This window comes from Bufo gargarizans, chromosome 9 (genome assembly GCF_014858855.1).
Source record: "Bufo gargarizans isolate SCDJY-AF-19 chromosome 9, ASM1485885v1, whole genome shotgun sequence".
Classification (NCBI taxonomy): domain Eukaryota; kingdom Metazoa; phylum Chordata; class Amphibia; order Anura; family Bufonidae; genus Bufo; species Bufo gargarizans.
This window is the reverse complement of record NC_058088.1, coordinates 25,674,944-25,690,420: the sequence shown is the minus strand read 5'-3', so window position 1 is coordinate 25,690,420 and position 15,477 is coordinate 25,674,944. Positions and strand designations below refer to the sequence as shown.

At 46.2% G+C, this 15,477-nt stretch overlaps 1 protein-coding gene across 2 annotated transcripts in view; it reads right to left on the bottom strand.

Annotated features, from left to right (window-relative positions):
• Positions 1 to 15,477, bottom strand: part of CCDC9 (coiled-coil domain containing 9) — a 57,125-nt gene that overhangs the window by 39,348 nt on the left and 2,300 nt on the right. The window contains exons 1-10 of one of the 2 annotated variants that reach the window (XM_044305952.1): positions 14,558 to 14,609; positions 11,431 to 11,479; positions 10,744 to 10,848; positions 9,519 to 9,662; positions 7,273 to 7,680; positions 6,492 to 6,575; positions 4,881 to 5,051; positions 4,619 to 4,794; positions 4,480 to 4,532; positions 2,943 to 3,063 (exon numbers count right to left, since the gene is read on the bottom strand). In XM_044305952.1, coding sequence (XP_044161887.1) covers positions 2,943 to 3,063; positions 4,480 to 4,532; positions 4,619 to 4,794; positions 4,881 to 5,051; positions 6,492 to 6,575; positions 7,273 to 7,680; positions 9,519 to 9,662; positions 10,744 to 10,848; positions 11,431 to 11,433 — 1,265 coding nt within the window. In that variant the 5' untranslated portion in view covers positions 11,434 to 11,479; positions 14,558 to 14,609. Of the gene's footprint in view, positions 1 to 2,942; positions 3,064 to 4,479; positions 4,533 to 4,618; positions 4,795 to 4,880; positions 5,052 to 6,491; positions 6,576 to 7,272; positions 7,681 to 9,518; positions 9,663 to 10,743; positions 10,849 to 11,430; positions 11,480 to 14,557; positions 14,610 to 15,477 lie in introns of those variants that run through there. The other variant, XM_044305951.1, reaches the window with a different exon arrangement.

The window sequence follows — 15,477 nt, the reverse complement described above, 5'->3', positions numbered from 1 at the left end:
ATTATAAAATGTTGTGAATGTAGGAAACGAAGTGGGCAGCACAAGTTTCTATTATAACTTATGGCCTCTAATGGGATGTTTGCAGTGATGGGACATTAGTCTCATATGTATTACAACTAGTGTATATTATACCTAAAGAATTGAAATGACAATATACCCTCATTGATATGAAAATCTGAGGTTGTTAGCGAAAAGTTCAGCGAAAGACTTTATGAAAATCAGAAGTCCCAATATCAAAATATACAGGAATACAACAGTGCTATCCAAAACTCCGGTCCAGATTTTGAAGGGGACCTGGGGAGGTATAAAAGTGGGCTGGAGACAGGTATGGCGCAACCACTGAGGAAGGGAGTGTGAGAACTCCCGAAACGCGTCTGGGATTGCGCTGTATACCTGTCGGCATTTCTTCTATTGCATGGCCATGCAAATTGAACTTTGGTAGTATACCTTCTGAAATCGGAAAAATTCATTTCGGATACATCGGATGCACTGAAGAGAACACGTCACAGGAAGTGACGTAATTTGTACCCCGCTAGTATCAAACCCGGATACCAACAGCACCACGTGAGACGCTAGCCTCTTACCAGCCGGAGGCCTCTCACGTTTGCTGCATACTACAGATCTTGGAGGTAAGCGATCGGCAGCCGGTAAATCCGGCTATCAAATATACCAACAGAACAAGCCGCAACCGACGAGCCCTGTTTCATTCAGTCTGAAGCGAACCGCAGGACTGAAGGGACATACGAAGGGGAGGTAAGCGGCTGTAAAGCCGACAATTATAAAGCGAATAAGCTCTCTGTCAATAATAACATCACATGTGACGGGACTATCATCTGTTATCTGCCATTACCTACCATATTGGTACAACAGCAAAACTTGAGGAGCTACACCTCTAAAAGTATTATCTCTTGCTTGAATTTTGTGGACATTAGGCCAATTAGGTCTTCTATCATCATATTTTTCCACAGGACGGACAGAGACTGTCAAATCACTTGACATCAGTGAGCATCCCATTGTGGCTAACTGAATAGATGTACATTATTTTATTGTATTATTGTTTTATGCATTTTAGCTGATTAATTATATCAGGTTCTTAATAAATGTATGCCAACTGTGTGAGTGCTCGTCCTCACCTTCTATTTTGAAAATATTATCCACATCCGAGAGGTAGGGTGTCCTCTCTTTGGATTTGCAGCACCACATCATATAGCTACATAGAGAGCAGCCACCACCAATTTGATTCTCTCAAATATTACTTAAGCCTAATGTGCCGAATTTCCTCGCGCTTCATGGTAACCAATCAATTTTTCCTGAAATGGCAGTAAACAAAACAAAACGTACTGACCTCATCCATTTGTTTGCCTCGCCAAGGCAGCATGCTGGCAGTGTGTGATGTCATCACTTCACCGCACAAGATTTTGCACAGAGTCTTCAATCAAGATGGCCGCGACAGCCTCTCCGTGAGCAAATAGATAAGGTATGTTTTTTTTTTTTAACTCCTGAAAGGCCTCAATTGTAACATTAGAGGCCACGCTCAGTGATGAACGCGGCATCTGAGTGTTTAATGACAGGGGGGGGAGCAGTGATTCGCTGTTTCCGATCATTGAGGCCGCTACAAACAAAGGAATGCGCTTCGTGACGAACCGAATTTCTTTGTGAAACTTGGCGAAGCAGCCAAATCAAAATTTTCAGTCTACAGTCTTTTTAGCGCATTATTGTAGAATCATTGAGAAAATACATTTCAGCAGTCTCACGCCATGCTCAGGATCTGGTGGAATTAGGAGCAGATTCTATGCCCAAATCCTGACTAAATGCACCAAACATTCCACATTTAATGCAGGTGAATGGGGGTATTTTAACCCCCATTCACATGCGGTAGAAAATAAAATCTGCACAAAATAATGAAGGCACTGTGTATTCTAATATGAATCTGCTCAGTACGCAGCTGATGAGTCCTGATAGAGTCCTCTCGCCACCTCGGCCGCTGATTTACATAATATTTTATCTATAGCAATCAGCGGCAGGGTTTGTGGAGAGCCAGGTCCTCAGGACTCGTTGGCTCATTCTGTGTATTGAACAGATCCAAGGCTGAAGACTTTATCAAAATGGCTGGGCCAATTTAAAACGGGGGCCTCAACCTCTGACACACTGTTGGGTTTCATCGGCTTTGTTCGGAGTTTCCATCATGGGGAGTACGGATCCCATATACCATCTATGAATCTTTAAGCTGCATGCTGGAAACGCCAAGTCCAAGAAGCGACAGCACAGATATCCCTTTATCTCTGACCACAGAAACTCCAAGTCGCTGAAGAAGGTCCCTATGGACCGAAACATCCAGCTCATATATGGATATAGTGGTTATGCAGCATTTAATTTCCTATAAACTGGACCATGCACCTCTTATTGTGAAAATCACCAAATAAAATTACCTTTAAATGGCAAAGAATATTCCATGTGCCGCATATTTATACTATAGTTTAACAGATCCTGCTGATAGATGCTTTTTAAGTGAACCATCTGTCACTAGATTTTGCCTTAAATGGGTTGTCCCATATGAGACATTGGTGGTATGTTGCTAGGGTATGCCACCAATGTCAGATAGGGGTGGGTCCCACCTCTGGGACCCGCACCTTACTCCAGAACGGGACCCTTAAAGTGAGCGAAGAGCAGCCGTGCATGTGTGCGTCCACCCTCCATTCATTTCTATGGGACTGCCGAGAATAGCTGAAAGCGTTTGCGCGGCTATTTTCGGTGCTCCCATAAAAATGAATGGAGCGCACACGGTGCATGCCCCCTTCTGGAGATGGGCCTACCTCTAGGACCCACACCTATCTGACATTGGTCGCATACCCTAGCGATAAGCCAATTTCTCAGATGAGACAACCCCTTTAAGTTAGGGCAACAAAGTGACTAGAGACAGATCCCCTTTAAGCAGGACCCACCTGTAAGGTTTATTCCCAGCCCGTCCCCTATTCGGATTCCTCCTTTGTGTTGGTCTCTTAAGGCTCTGTGGAAGGAACTCCGCCATAGTGGGTGGTTTGGGAGCCCCTCGTTTTCCTTGGTCTGCGATAGAGAAATAAGCAAAGCATTAAATAGAACGAAGAATCATGACAACTATCGGTCACATCATCATCACCACGTATGCAGTTCTGCCCCCAGGATCATCATGGAGAAGTTTATTCTGAATTACTCCTTGTATAATTACAAGTGCAACTTTCTAATACATCCTGTGCTTTCAAGCTTCACCATCAGTGAATGGAAACATTTTTGCTCGTATGCAGAGGCTGGAAGCGTGTACATCCTTGGGTCTTACGCTGCTATGGAAGGGTATTCTCACCTAGAAGCATTGCTTCAAGGGTATATGTGCCATAGAGCTATTATGGGGACTCTGAAAGAAGGTTGTTGTTATTCCCTTTGCTATTCAGTGGTAAGAGCCTGTTCAAGACTGCCCTCCCAAGAAGAGCTGCAAAGAATGCGGCAGGGAACTGCGCCAATGGTCATGGAAAATAAAAAACAGGCGCTGTCTCTGGTGGCAAACTCCACACCCTAGAGGGCCCGCCTGTCACTTCTCAAAGAGGCACCATATGGCAACGCACTAAGTTCTTAAAGGGGTTTTCCAGGCTTTTCATAGGATAGGTCATCAATACCAGATCGGCAGGGGGTCAGACACCCGGCACTCCTGCCGATCAGCTGTATGACAGGGTTGTCTCCTGTCTCTTCCTGATCGCTGTCGATATAGCAGCGGCGAGCAGGAAGAAAGACTGGAGACGACACACGCGCCTTTGTCTTCATACAGCTGACCCGAGAAACGGTCATCAATATGAAAAGCCTGAAAAACCCCTTTAAGCCTGTAATGCAGCAGGTTTGCTGTGTGCATGACCTGTTAGTGTGCCAAGGATATAATCAGAACAGGCTTTCAGCTTTTGGATCTGAACAAGAATGATTCCATTCAGTGACAGCAAAAAGTAGTGAAACTCAGAAAACCAAAGTATGTTAGATAGACAACTTACACTTAAAGGGGGTCGTCTCATCTTGGACATTGGGGGCATATCACTAGGATGTGTCCTCTATGTCTGATAGAGAGGTGGAACCCGCATCTATTCTTAGAATGTAGCCTGCAACGGGACGCAGCCGCCCTCAATTCATTCCTATGGAAGTGCCAAAAATAGCCAAGCGACACGCTCCGCTATTTCCGTCAGCCCCGTAGAAGTGAATGGAGCGGGGCGGGCACCTGCACGGTGCGATTCCCATTCATTTCAATGGGACTTCTGAAATTAGCCAAGTGCGCTGCTCGACCATTTTCAGCACCCCCAATGGGAACGACTGGAGGACAGAGGCGCGTGCGGGGGTGGCATCCGCATCTATTAGACATTAGGGAGATATCCTAGCAATATGCCCCCAATGTCCAAGATGAGCCAACCCCTTTAATATGTCTGATGTAGAAAAAGTAAACTAGAATTAACATGAAGTTATAGTCACCTCTTCTGCTAAATGGTTCTTCCTCTACATGGGGTGCCGCACCCTCCTTAAACCTGCCAAGAAGCACAAAGCCAGGCTATGTCATTGGTTTAAGATCATACAGGTTGCACATGTAACATCACTCATTCTGGCTACATACATAGAATCAGTTTTCTCGAGATCCCACTCTCGCCTCCACTGTCCAGTTGGCTTTTTGTGCCGTGCCAGTCTCTCCTGATCAATCTGATCTCGTTCTTGTTTCCACCGTACGTACTCTGCACGCTCTTTGCCCGTCATGGACATGTCTATCCGATTTTTCCCTCCAGGGCTCCGTCCCTTTATATTAAAAGCCAATAATAAGTATGTGGCGCAGCGGAGGCTCAGCGATAATTAACGCACATTTCAGACACAAGGACACTTACGTGACTCTCCTTTTCCCGATCCATACCAGTTTTAACCTTCTCAAAATCAGGGCCACCCCAATTTCTGATGTGCCTGCGGCTTCCCTCCTTTCTATCAACTTCTAATATGGGACCTGCCCTTCTGGGATCATCAAGGAAGTTGCGGATTGGATTTTTCTCCCTTACTCCATCCTGCAAGAAAGATCAACCTTCAGCTGCACTAAAGGATATGTACGAAAGATTTCCCCGGTGAGTACCCGGTAATCTATGCAATGGTGATGCGTTGTTGGTTATAAAGCATTAAGGTACTTTAGTGCAGAGCAGCATTTACAAGTATGCAGGTTTCAGAGCAGAAATCACCCAGCATCCTTTGTTAACTCAGAGTCACCACAGACCTTGCTCTGGTGACTTGTATTTTGGGAATGTCGTCTTTACACCAGCCACTGTATAGGAAGGACCACTATGGTAGCTCCGCTAAGGCCTCGTTCACATCACAGTTTCTCCTTTCTGTTCTCCGGCTCCGTTAAGGAGCAGGAGAACGGATTCTGCAGATAACTGAGCGTAACGGAGCCTAAAGACCCCATAGACTATAATGGGGTCTGTTCGGTGTCCGCTCAGAATACGATTTTTGAGTGGAGACGAAAGTCCTGCACGAGGCCTAAGCTGTAAGGGGTGGATCAGACCACCAGCTTGTTGATTGGTTTCTGTAGCAGACTAAAATCTGCTAGTTATCACTGGAAACAGTCACCTTTAACCTCTTAAAGACCAGCAACATTTTTTCATTTTTCCCTCTCTGCATTTCAGCAGCCATAACCTTTTTTTCCCCCCACTGGCTATCTGAGATCTTGTTTTATGCGGAAGAAATGTTATTTTTGGCATGGTTTGGAAGTACATATAAATTCCGTATTTTTTTTTTTTGCTGTGGAAAAAAAGAAAAAAGCATTTTGGTGCTTTTTCCATTTATTTTTTACACCGTTTAGAAGGCTATTAAAAGACGTGTGGATACCTAATATGTGTTTGCTTGTTTTTTATTTTATTTAATATGTGTACAATAAAATGTATTTTACACAAATAATCGTGATTTTATTTTTAGGAGTGTGGGGCTTTTTTTTTATATTTTTTTTTATTACAAATTTATTACTTGTGTGCTGTCCGCATCTCTTCCGACCCCATTGAAAATAAATGGGTCCGTACCCGTTCTGCATAATTGCGGAACGGATCCGGACCCATTCTACGAATGTCTGAATGGACCCCAACAGTCAGTTACTAGCGCCGGAGTGCTCCGGCAGCACTAAATCCCTTCTTAAGTGTAGTGATGCCAAAAACACTGAAGACAGCAGGCAGGCATTAAAAGGGTTAAACATTGTATAACTTCAGTAAATTCAAAGTTTGTTTGTTTTTTCATGCAGATTTTAGATCACATCCTGCACCAAAATCCGCATCCCATATATTTGCATGGGGTCTTCACAACCCTATTCACGTGCATGAAAAATTGCCATGTGATTTTCCAGCTGTGCAGCCGGTCACTTATTCCTGGTGGAAAACATGAGGATTAGCTCCCCTGAATGAAAACGGTGTTAATTATGCAGATCAGTGCATAACATATCCTTATGGCCCCAAAATGATCCTCACCCTTCGGCTCCTTTCATATTCTGCAATCTGCTCCATCTCTTCATTCATCTTCTCAATATTCTGCTTCCTCTTCTCTTCCCATTCCTAAAACAGAAAAATTACAAGTAAAGCCACAGATTGTGGAATTTTAATATTGCCACAAATCCACGGTGATTCCATAGAAAAACCACAAGGGGTACATGCACATTTTGCTGTGGACTGTGACACAGACGCCCTGCAGATTCTGGCACTAAGCATTGCAGGCAGAAAATCCGTGGCATGCTCCTTTTTCCCCACATTGTGTGGTTGGCATTTTCAAAGTCACATCCAATGTATCGTACCGCATCTTACTTGGATTTGCGGTACAGCGTCTGAATATGGTTACACATTTTTCAGCTTTGCATCAACCCCACTTAGCCAGACAAGAAAATGTATGTGCACAATAATTTATTTCTCCTTGTTTATATAGCGCCAACATATTCTGCAGCCCGGTACAGAGAATACCACCATTCACATCAGTCTATGTTCCCAGAGCAGCTCATATTCTACATTTCCCCATCTCAAAAGCACACAATAGGGCCAATTTCATAAGACGCCATTTAACCATTCAGTATGGGTTTTTTTTTGGGGGGGGGGGGGGGGAGGAGTATGTTTTGGGAAATACTGCACATTGTCAGATTTAAACCCAGCTCTGTACGACAACAGTGCTAACCATGGGGGCTCTGGGCGCCCTTCCTGGAAGAATAAATCTTTTATAAAGTCATTTCAAATAGAAGAAATTACAAGAAGCTCAGTTTAATACCTTAACTTTTCTGTCAGGTCCTAAGATGCCATCCACCGGTCCTCCATGACCACCGCCTCGGCCTCCCACGCCACCTCCCCGGCCTGGACCTCTTCCACCTCTCTCTGCACCTCTAGGGGATGCCGACCATCGTTCTCCATGAGAATCGTCATTAGGAATCCTTGGACTTCTTCTAGACATCTCAGGGACTTGATTCCGTCTTCCCCTGGTAGCCCTTTCAGATGGATGACTACCATCGCCTTCTCCTTTAAATGGTTCCCCATATTTATCCTCTTGAGGGGATCGTCCACCAGAGAATAGACCTGTACGGCTGCTGGTCCTGTGCGTGGGACTTCTCGGGGAGGTTTCAGAGCGAGGAGGGGTATGCAAGGCTTTGGGCGATTTGCCATCATTGACTGCTCTCTTCTCCTGAAATAATGAGGCAATGCAATGTGTGAGAAGGAAGAAGTTCCCAGTTTCTGACAGGTGACCTTTAGTGATATCACAACCTTAAAGGATTTAAAGGGTATTCTGCTCAAATGCTCATTTTTTTTGGTGTCTTCTGTAATGCAAACCCTCCTGTATACAGCTGACATGCAGAGCAATGTATCTCCATGACTGCAAACCAATCCACCCTATGTGATCAGATTCTCAAGCTACACGTTATTGCCTTTTACCTTCCCCCTCTCATATTGTTTGGGGGTAAAGGGAGCAAAGTAATACCCGACTACAGGATTTATTTGTAGTCTGCAACCATGGTGACACATAGGTGTGAACAGAAAAGGCAATACATTGTATAGAACATTGTTGAGGACAGGCCATCTAGGTAGATTCCTATAAAAGTTTAAGAACTTTAATAAAGTATACTCCCCCTGCTCTCAGAAGTGCCGATGAGTAATCCTGGGCCTAATCCACAGTTCTGAATTTTTTTGTAGTCTGTGCAAATGACTTGACCACCACATCTTATCTCTCGGCCACTGTACATCTCCCACTTCATTTGCACACGACAAAGTCATCACGAGGTCTTCATCGCCTGAGCACAAATTATATCTGCCGGGAGCTCCCAAGCTAAGAGTTTTCCAGTACTTTAATACTGATGGTCAATCCAGCAATCTCCGATTGGCAGGAGAGCAACACCCCGCACCCCCACCAATCTGCTGTTCTGCAGTAGCTCTGATGCCAGAACTACACAGCTCCGTCAGATACTGTAGCAGATGGAGGTGGTTACTGCAATAACCAGCTCCGGTTACTACAGAAATGGACTGAGCTGTGTATTTCTGGCACTGGAGTTACTGCAGAGCATCTGATCGACAGGAGTGCACGTTGTTGGACCACGACGATCAGATACCTTATGCTCATGATAGGCCATCAATATTAAAGGTACCAATATCTCCTTGGTGGCCCTATTTCAACTTTTCACTGTGTATTCAATTACCCCTTAATACCACAGTTTTGTCCCCTGTACTGCCTACTTTTACCTGTGCTTAAAATCAGGTTGCTATGCAGGGTCCGTCTATGTATGTGTTGAAGGACGGAGGACGCAGAAGCAGCAGCGTGCAAGGTCACATTACTGACAGCCAGGGACTGTGTGTAAATGATTAAAGCCAGGTCCTCCCCAGCAGCTGATAACAGTGCCTGGGCTGGGTGCACTTCTCCCTGTCCCTGCGCTTGGCAGACGCTCCCTCACTCAGCAGAGCTGGAGAATGCAGAGCTGAAGCAGCGCAGAGCAGGGAAGGGAGATCTGCCGTCTGCTCAGTGTATAAATGAAAGCAACATGTGGTAAGAGGACCCCTTTGTGCTGCAGGAGATTAACCCTTTAGGGGGGAGGGCTCTGGTTACTGACACTTTTGGGGGGCTATTGTTACTGGCTAGTGAGGGCAGGCGGGATTAGCCTCAGGGAGAGGGCAGTGGCGGCCATCTTAACTGAATAGTGAAATTATGCAGACTGGTTACTAAGGGCTGAATCTTATTAAATATGGGGTAAGTCAGTCTAATAGTAACTGATTCTGGAATATCATGTTATTAGTAACTACATATATGAAAATTGAAATTAGGGTCTAAGTGTGACAGTTATCCTTTAAGAAAGGGCATGCACCCTAAAAGTCTTCTCTATCTAAAGCTTATACACCAAAGGTGAAATGGTAGCCAGATGAGTTAAAAACCCATTTTAAAAGGTGTTGTGCCATAATAAGCATCTGATCAGGGTTTACATTGTTGGATTCCCACCAGACTCCCCCACCACCAACCCTCAGAGAAATGAGTCTTACCCCAGCAGAAACTTCAAGAGTGATTGAGAAATTCTCCTTCTCCTTCCGAGCCTTGTCTGGCTCACTTTCCAGGTGTTTGGATTTTCTTGGGGTGGTGACCGCAATTCCCTCTTGTTCAGCCATCCTGCGGTCCTCCTCGATCATCTTGGAATCAGAAATGGTTATAAATATGGCAGCCACGGTATAAGCACACGCTACAAATGCCAATGATTGGGACAGTTTTTCGGTGAAATTACACTAAAAAAGAATAGCACCAAGGCTTAATGACTAAGGCCTCATGCACACGACCGTAGTTATGGTCCGCATCCAGGCCGCAGTTTGAGGCTCGGATGCGGACCCATTCACTTCAATGGGGCCGCAAAAGTTGCGGACAGCAATGCGCTACCCGAACAGGCAAAGCGCTACCCGACATAGGGACAACATTAGCAGGGATCCTTATAGGACATACAAAAAAATATCACTAGGACGGTCTTAGAAAAACCGTCCTGAGGAACAGGCAGGATTTATTTGAATAGAATTGGAACAATTTTGGACAATTCCATCTAAGCAAAATACCTGATTGATGGGGACATCCCCCCGATTGGGTAGGAAGCAGTGCAGAGACGTCCAGGCTGGCATCACATGCCATTTACATATGCTACTAAAGGGCCCTTTACACAGACTGAGAATCCTAAAGATAATTGCTAACGAGCATTCATAGCACTCGTGAGGATTGATCTGATGGTGTAAATGTACTGCCGATTACCCGATTAATGAGTGAAATGCTGGTTCATCAGGTATTCCGATCGTTTGTGCGGACTCAAAAATTGTCACTTCCCAGCAGCAGATTGTGATTACACAGCATGTCGGTATGAGGACGAGCAATGGCGGTCGCTCCTCTCCACACTCTGGAGGAGATCGCTGCATGCAATAACATTTGTCTCCTCCACCACTGAGCAGCAGATTGTCGCAACGCTTTCTTCCCGACAATCTGCCGCTCTGTCGTCCCATGTAAAGGGACCTTAACACATGAATCCGTGAGCTTGGAAGATGCCTAGGGCCAGTGAGTATACGCTGCTCGCCACGTGGTACCAGGATATTAACACGATTGACTCACTTTGCCATAGACATACATTATATAAAGCTTATTTAGCTTAACCTCCACCTAGAAGAATAATATACGATTATCACTAAAGGCTGGAGCGGCGCCACCCTGCTCAGGGGGCATAACACAGGGGATACCTACCTGGTGTCTCCGGACAAGGGCCTCATTCTTCTTACGCAGAGCTTCAATCTTCCTGTCCAGCTCAGCATCCTTCTCTTCTTTCGACTTCATGTCTAATACAGAAGCCTGCCACGACACAATCACTCCCATCATTCAACAGATCCCACCAAGAAAATCACAAGACATAATGGGGAAAGGGTGGATGTTGAATGCTTTCTCTGCACATCATGTTTGCACTTGGGTGCCGTGTATAGTCACAAGGAAGGTACGGAGGTCCCTGTGAAGGACACACCCGATACAGCAGGCTGTCTAATACATCGTCAAGGGCACAACAGTGGATACACACATTCAACGTCTTTGACGAACCCTTTCCATGTGCCCTATTAGGGGGTATAAAACAAAAAACATGCAATGCAACAGCTCTCTGCAATTAGGGGGTATAGACATCAGGAAGGGGGTCCACTGCTCACACACAGTTTGTAAGGCTGGAAAAAGACACAGGTCCATCAAGTCCAACTCATAATCCTATTGTGTTAATCTACTGGAAGTCAAAAATCCTCTATGGGGCAAATTTCAATTGCCCCAATTGCTCAGAGTGCCCCCTATAGGAGTCAGAATAGAGAAAGGCTGTACAAAGAGTTAACCATATAGCTGAACATGCACACCATGGAGGGGGTTAGAGTTATAGAATAGGTCCCTAAACTTTACCATTGCTGTAAGCGGAGGTGCCGGGCAGAACCTCAGCGGTGTCTTCTTTCTGAAAAACAAAGATTACTAGTTTAAAACTTTTCACATATACAGCAATAATCATATAAACACAACAGACACAGATTTAAAACGCTTAAAGGGGTTGTCAAAGGAGGAAGCAGAACGCGAATCGCGCGTCGGGGTGTGGACTGGTGGTGCGAGTCTTTTCTCGGGTCAGTATACATCGTTCACGGTTATGATTTACCTACATGCCATTTAGGAACTCAATCTAAATACGTATCTTCTGTTTATTGCCGTGATTTATTCACATACTATTTAGTTTGGCTAATATATATATATATATATATATATATATATATATATATATATATATATATATATATATATCCCCCGCTGTGATTCAATTATATGTTATCTATGTGCCCCGCTTTGGCATTTATTATTTGCTCACCGTTGTGATTTATCTCTGCATTATTTATGCATTCAGCCGGGGCTTCTATAAGTCACTAAATTTGGCTATAGTAGATATTAAAATCACACAGCATGCTTTGAGCGAGCCATATAACTTTGCACTAGCACTTTATTATCCTGTTAACAGTCATGCGCCACCAGTCACTTCTGTTTTATCTTTCATTTTAAATTGTTGTGTATTGTCAATCAAGTGACTAGATATTATACAGATATTGATAAATAATTACATTTCAGATTGGTGAGGGTCTGACACCCAGCACCCCCATGATCAGCTGCATCAGGCTGCCACAGTGCCAGAAACTATAAAGCATATGGAGCTGGAGGCAGACAGCGCCGTACACTGTGTAGTGGCCGTACTGGGATACTGCAGCTCAGCCTATGCAAGTTAATGGGAGCTGAGCTGCAGTACGCCAGCGTACAACGACACTTCACGCCTTCTGGTCCATACACTGTTAACATCCCGTGCGGCAGCAGCCCAAAACAGCTGATCAGATGGGGTGCCGCGTATTCGACTCCCATCAATCTGATATGAGGATAAGTCATCAATACCAGTATCCAGGAGGACCCCTTTAAACACATTTATCGCCTATCCAAAGAACGGGTGATAAATGCATGATCTCTGGAGGTCCAAATGCTAGGACCCCCACCAATCACAAGAACAGGGTCCCCCTATGTGAACACTCACTCTATAGCACCAACACAGAGCAGGCCACATCCTTCAGTCCCACAGAAGTGAATGGAGCGTGGTCACACGAGATAAGTGTTATGAAGAGGAAACCCCCTTTAAAGGAGATGTCACATCCGGACAACATTTCTTTATAGCCAGAGCGAAAAACCAACACAAAAGGGTTGACATTGACTTGAGTGGGTGCCACACAGCCAAATCAGAGGCAACATGGAGCTTCTCCGGGTAACTACCACTGATTGCTGGCACTTGCATTATGTTTAGACAGTGCACCTTTTTTACTATGCCTTGTAATTCCAATATCTCTGCTTGACGTCACTGCTAGAGACTAGTGAATTTTTCAAAAATTAGATTTGCCAAATTTTTGGGAAAAAAATAGTTGCATAGAACACTGTACCTTGCAGTAACACGCATAGGGAGTCTGCTGTGGTAGTGAAACAATACTGCGAGTCCGTATGACATGCAGATGACAGGCGTCGCTCTTAGAATTACTGCACACGTCACTTATTTGGGCAGTCACGGGGCCAAAACTGACCAAATAACTCAAGTATGAGCTCAGCCTTACAGGTCGATGTTAGCGCCAAGAAGAAGCGCACTCCTTTTACACTGTCCGCAGCTGATTCCACATAGATGTCTACAGAACCTGTTCTATTACACACTTATACAAGTAGAGCCCCGACAGAGTGGAGAGGGGGTCAGCAGTACGTTTGTGTTGACGTCCCTGATTATTTTTCCCTTCCTCTGATCCGTCAGAACAATAACCCCCAAAACACGGATCCTGTCTATGGAGCAAACGAGGCGCAGAACACCGCTGTGCCCTGCACATGTGGAAGGCTGGAGGGGCACTGTGACTTGTGCCCGTAGTGGAGGCTGAGGAGGCAGAGGCGGACATTGTCGCAGGACCAACAGCGTGACAACGTGGAGGCGGAAGCGGCGTCACCTGGCCAAGTTGCTGGTGTGGCTGTGCAGGAACCACATTCACCCAGTGGGCCATAAAAGGACATGTATTGTCCCTGACTGTAGTTACAGCTCCACACGTCCGCGCTGCCGTGCACTTTGGCAGACACCGACAGGCTCAAGGACTGGCCGACCTTCTGTTCTACATGTGTGCAGGGCTGGTACTGCCTTTTTGCCAAAGAAATGACGGCTTGGGAATCTCCACCTCGGCTCGGCACAAGCCATCAGTTCACTGAAAGGTGCAGAGTCCACCACTTGGAAAGGGAGGGACTGCAGCACCAGCAACTTGGCCAGGAGCACGTTCAGCTTCCGCGCCGTTGGATGCGTGCACGCATACTGCTGTCTCTTGGCAATCGCTTCGGTGATCGATTGCTGACGAAATGACTGAAGATGGGAGGATAGACAGTTCCCTTCGGCTGAGGTGGTGAAGCCTTGACTGCATCAAACCGGGTGCGTGCCACTGGGTGATGTAGCAGTTGCTGCAGCAGGCTGGACCACCACATCAGAGCCACGGTTCTCACAGGCCACTTTATGATAACGCTGCATATGTTGACGCAGGGCCGTGGTGCCAACATTGCCACCCTGGCCAAGCTTCACCTCGTGACCACATATTTTATATATGGTCATGTTCACCTCTTCCGGCGGCTTAACAAAAAACTGCCACGCCGCAGAGTGGGTGATTTTACCCCCAACACTCTGCACTCACTGACTGCTACCGCCGCTGCTTCCGTGAACTCCTGCACCACTCCTTCCCAGGCAGGTAGGCTCCTCTGAAGAGGGTGGTCTACCCCGGGCACGTTTGGCTCCCGACCTCCCACTGCTGCCACCCTGATGACTCCTGGCCACGCTAGCGACTTGCTGGCTCACGGGCAAGCTGCCCTCCTCTTCTCCCAATGACGATGAAGACCCTTCATCACCCGGCTCCCAAGTGCAATCAGCTACATCATCATCAAGTACTGTCTGCACGTCACCGATGTCCTCCTCCACTGTCCTTATCACTACTTGCCCACCTACCGGAGGAAGTGGCAGGTGTCTCCTCCAGATCTTGGCTGGGCAGTAGCTGCTGACTGTCCTCTAATAGCTCGTCCTCGCTGTATAGTGGAGCTGAGCCTACAGCATACAATACTTCTCTGGCTGAGGGAACAGAAAAGGACAGAGGCAGGTTGAGGACAGGTGAGGGCACAGGGCCTGCTCCCGGGCCATGCCAAATAAGGCTTGTGTCAGAGGAACCCACCGACTCTTGGCTGGGGGTGTCTGATGTCACTTGGGACGAAGTGGATGACCGAGTCAACCATTCAAGAACAGCTGGGTTGCTGGTCAAGACACGACCGCTAGAATCTGACACTGGAAGCTCAGGCCTCTCGCTGTGACCCCTGCTGCCACGCTCCCTTAGGGTCCATTCACACGTCCGGGTCAGCATACATCGTTCACGCAAAACACGGCCACCAGCAGTGTGCATTCCGCAATTTGCGGACCGCACATCTCCGTCACTATAATAGAAAATGCCTTATCTTGTCCGCAATTGCAGACAAGAATAGGACATGTTCTATTTTTTGTGGAAACAGAAGTGCGGATCCGCAAATGCGGACAGCACATTCCGGCCCCATTGAAAATGAATGGGTCTGCACCTGTTCTGCAAAATTGCGGAACGGATGCGGACCCATTTTGTGGACGTGTGAATGGACCCTTACCCTGCTGTGACCTGTGCCTGAAACATTCAGGCCTCTGCCACTCCCCTGTGCAGGCCGGGCACTTCTCTGTCTGACATACTGTCACATCAAATAACCAAACAATAGATCAAATATTTTTTATTTCGCCACTAATACACGGCAAACTGGGCTTTAGAATAGATCACTGCACCGCTGAGCGGCAAAGATATTTTTTCCTTTTGCCACTAATACACGCCAAAAAGGGCGTAATTTGGTTGCCAGGAA